At 41.3% G+C, this 2,199-nt stretch overlaps 1 protein-coding gene across 1 annotated transcript in view; it reads right to left on the reverse strand.

Annotated features, from left to right (window-relative positions):
- LOC107700359 (unconventional myosin-Ie-like) overlaps nucleotides 1-2,199 on the reverse strand; it is a 45,898-nt gene that overhangs the window by 21,222 nt on the left and 22,477 nt on the right. The window contains exons 16-18 of the mRNA XM_016501986.1: nucleotides 1,860-1,945; nucleotides 614-695; nucleotides 300-406 (exon numbers count right to left, since the gene is read on the reverse strand). Coding sequence (XP_016357472.1) covers nucleotides 300-406; nucleotides 614-695; nucleotides 1,860-1,945 — 275 coding nt within the window. The remainder of the gene's footprint in view (nucleotides 1-299; nucleotides 407-613; nucleotides 696-1,859; nucleotides 1,946-2,199) is intronic.

Here is a 2,199-nt window from a genome sequence, read left to right on the forward strand (position 1 = left end):
GAGGTATTCGGCCAATCACAACGCACTGGATAGCTGGCCAATCACAGCACACCTAGCTTTTCAGACCGATGAGCTTTGTAAAAATCGACACATTTCAGAAATGCGGGGCATAGAGGAGAAACAATAATGTGTTTTTTTAACCTTAAACCACATAAACACATTTCATTACACCAAATACACCAAATAATGTTCTTTTTAGCAACATCATATGACCCCTTTAATAATAATGCTAATCAATAGCCCCTTTAATAATGCTTAGGAAGGAAGAATTAAACTTAGCCATGACCGTAGACACTCACCGGCTCTCCTCCCAGTCTTTGGGTTTCTTGGTCTCATTGGGTTTGATACAGCGGATGTAGTGAGGTGTACACTTCATCAGGGTGCTCACCAGATCATTGGCTTGTTTCTGTCATTAGAAAAAGAGGATGTGATAGAGCTAAAACACCTAACAGAGTTACTTATGTGAGAGAGAATAAAAAACACAATTAAAACTGAAAACCACTTCATCTACACAGACAGCCAGGCAGTGTAGTATATGAGTAGAAACAGATAGAACCTACAGAGGTTCAGAGACCTGCAAAGAACCTCAACGCAGAAATGAGACTCATCTCACCTTGATTTTACTCCCTGCTGTAGTGGGTCTGCCTTTTTTCTCAGCATTGAGGTTTTCTGGGAACAGGGCACGGATGAAAGTTCTAATAAAGAGAATTAAAACAGACAGGAATGATCTGGGGTTGGTAGAAAAAGAGAAGAATACAGCAGGAGAAATACAGACTGTAACAGACAGGAATGTTTTGAATCATTTCTCCGCTGCAGACCAGGGTCACTTGAATTCCTCCGAGCCACAGTGCACATTGTTTCGGAGATCAGTATCACTGGGACAGTCTGAATACCTGTGAATTTTAATCTCTGGTGCTCACTGTCCATTTGTCTCACTAGATTTTACAGAGATTCGGCATACTGCAGTAAATGCATTATTATTGGTTTCCTTGTAGTATCTCTATTTTAATATTCATAAAATGCCATTGTATGTGGAGCTTGTTTAGCTCAAGTGTGCTCTTTGAGCAGATTTTGTACCAAATGCCAGTGCGTTACATAACAAAAAAACAACAAAACATAGGCGTCTACTCTTATTAAGGAAAATGTTCTGGGCTCAAATAATAAGTTAAGTCCTCTCTGCAGTATCTGTAACACATAACAGGTTTAAATGCAGAAATCAAGCTTATATTTTAGGTTAAAGACAAGTTTTGTGTTATCTCAAATAGAAAGCTTTCACATGAGCATGCTTTGTTCTTAAACCTCTTTATAGGGTTAAAGGTCAGGGAGTGGAGCTGCAGGGCTACATCTGTGCAGATAGACAGGAAGCCCTGCTTTGTCACTGAATCAACAACTAAGATTTCTTTTTATTCTGTTCTGTGCATAGGACCTGCATGCCGGTGCGAAGGAAGTTCCCCTGTGAACTCTGTGTGTGTGTGTGTGTGTGTGTGTGTGCGGTGCATATATACGCATGACACGTGTCTGAATGCCGTCTGAAAGCAGACCCCCAGAAGGCTTCACAAAGGGCTGCAGGAGGAGACGGTTTGCACAGATGGCTTCTGGGGCCCAAAAGAGGCCCAGGAGCACATAAGAGCGACGGGCACGCTCTACAAGTCCTACTCCCTTGAGAGACAGAGGGGCCTTTTGGATTCAGAAACAATGATAATCTCCTGCATACTTCTATTATTGGCCCTTCAGCTGGCCTGATTATACCCATGATTTACATATATTAAGATCTTCAAGTGCTCTGAGAGTCTGTTACAAGCAGCTGTTGGATGAGATCACAGACTGGCTGATTTTTATGATGGAAGTGTGACACTTACATTTCACTGCTCTGCATCAGCTCGATCAGGTCAGTGAACAGCACGTCCCTGTTCCTCTCACAGAAACCCTCTGCATCATAAGACACCTGGACACACATAAAATATCATTTAAAAAGTGTGTTCTGGACAGGGTTAGAAACTCAAGTCATTGTTTGAGCCACAGTTGAGCCAATAGATGCTCAGATGAATGTCAGTTCAACCAACCAATTACTTACATGTACTTACTTATGTACTTTTCCAAGCATCGGTGGTCTGCAATTGAAAAAAATCGCTAGAAAAAGCGACTGTAGTTACTGTACTATTTATGCAACCCATCAAAGATGCATAATCTTTTATATAT

This window comes from Sinocyclocheilus anshuiensis, unplaced genomic scaffold (assembly GCF_001515605.1).
Source record: "Sinocyclocheilus anshuiensis isolate Anshui unplaced genomic scaffold, SAMN03320099.WGS_v1.1 scaffold154, whole genome shotgun sequence".
Lineage (NCBI taxonomy): Eukaryota > Metazoa > Chordata > Actinopteri > Cypriniformes > Cyprinidae > Sinocyclocheilus > Sinocyclocheilus anshuiensis.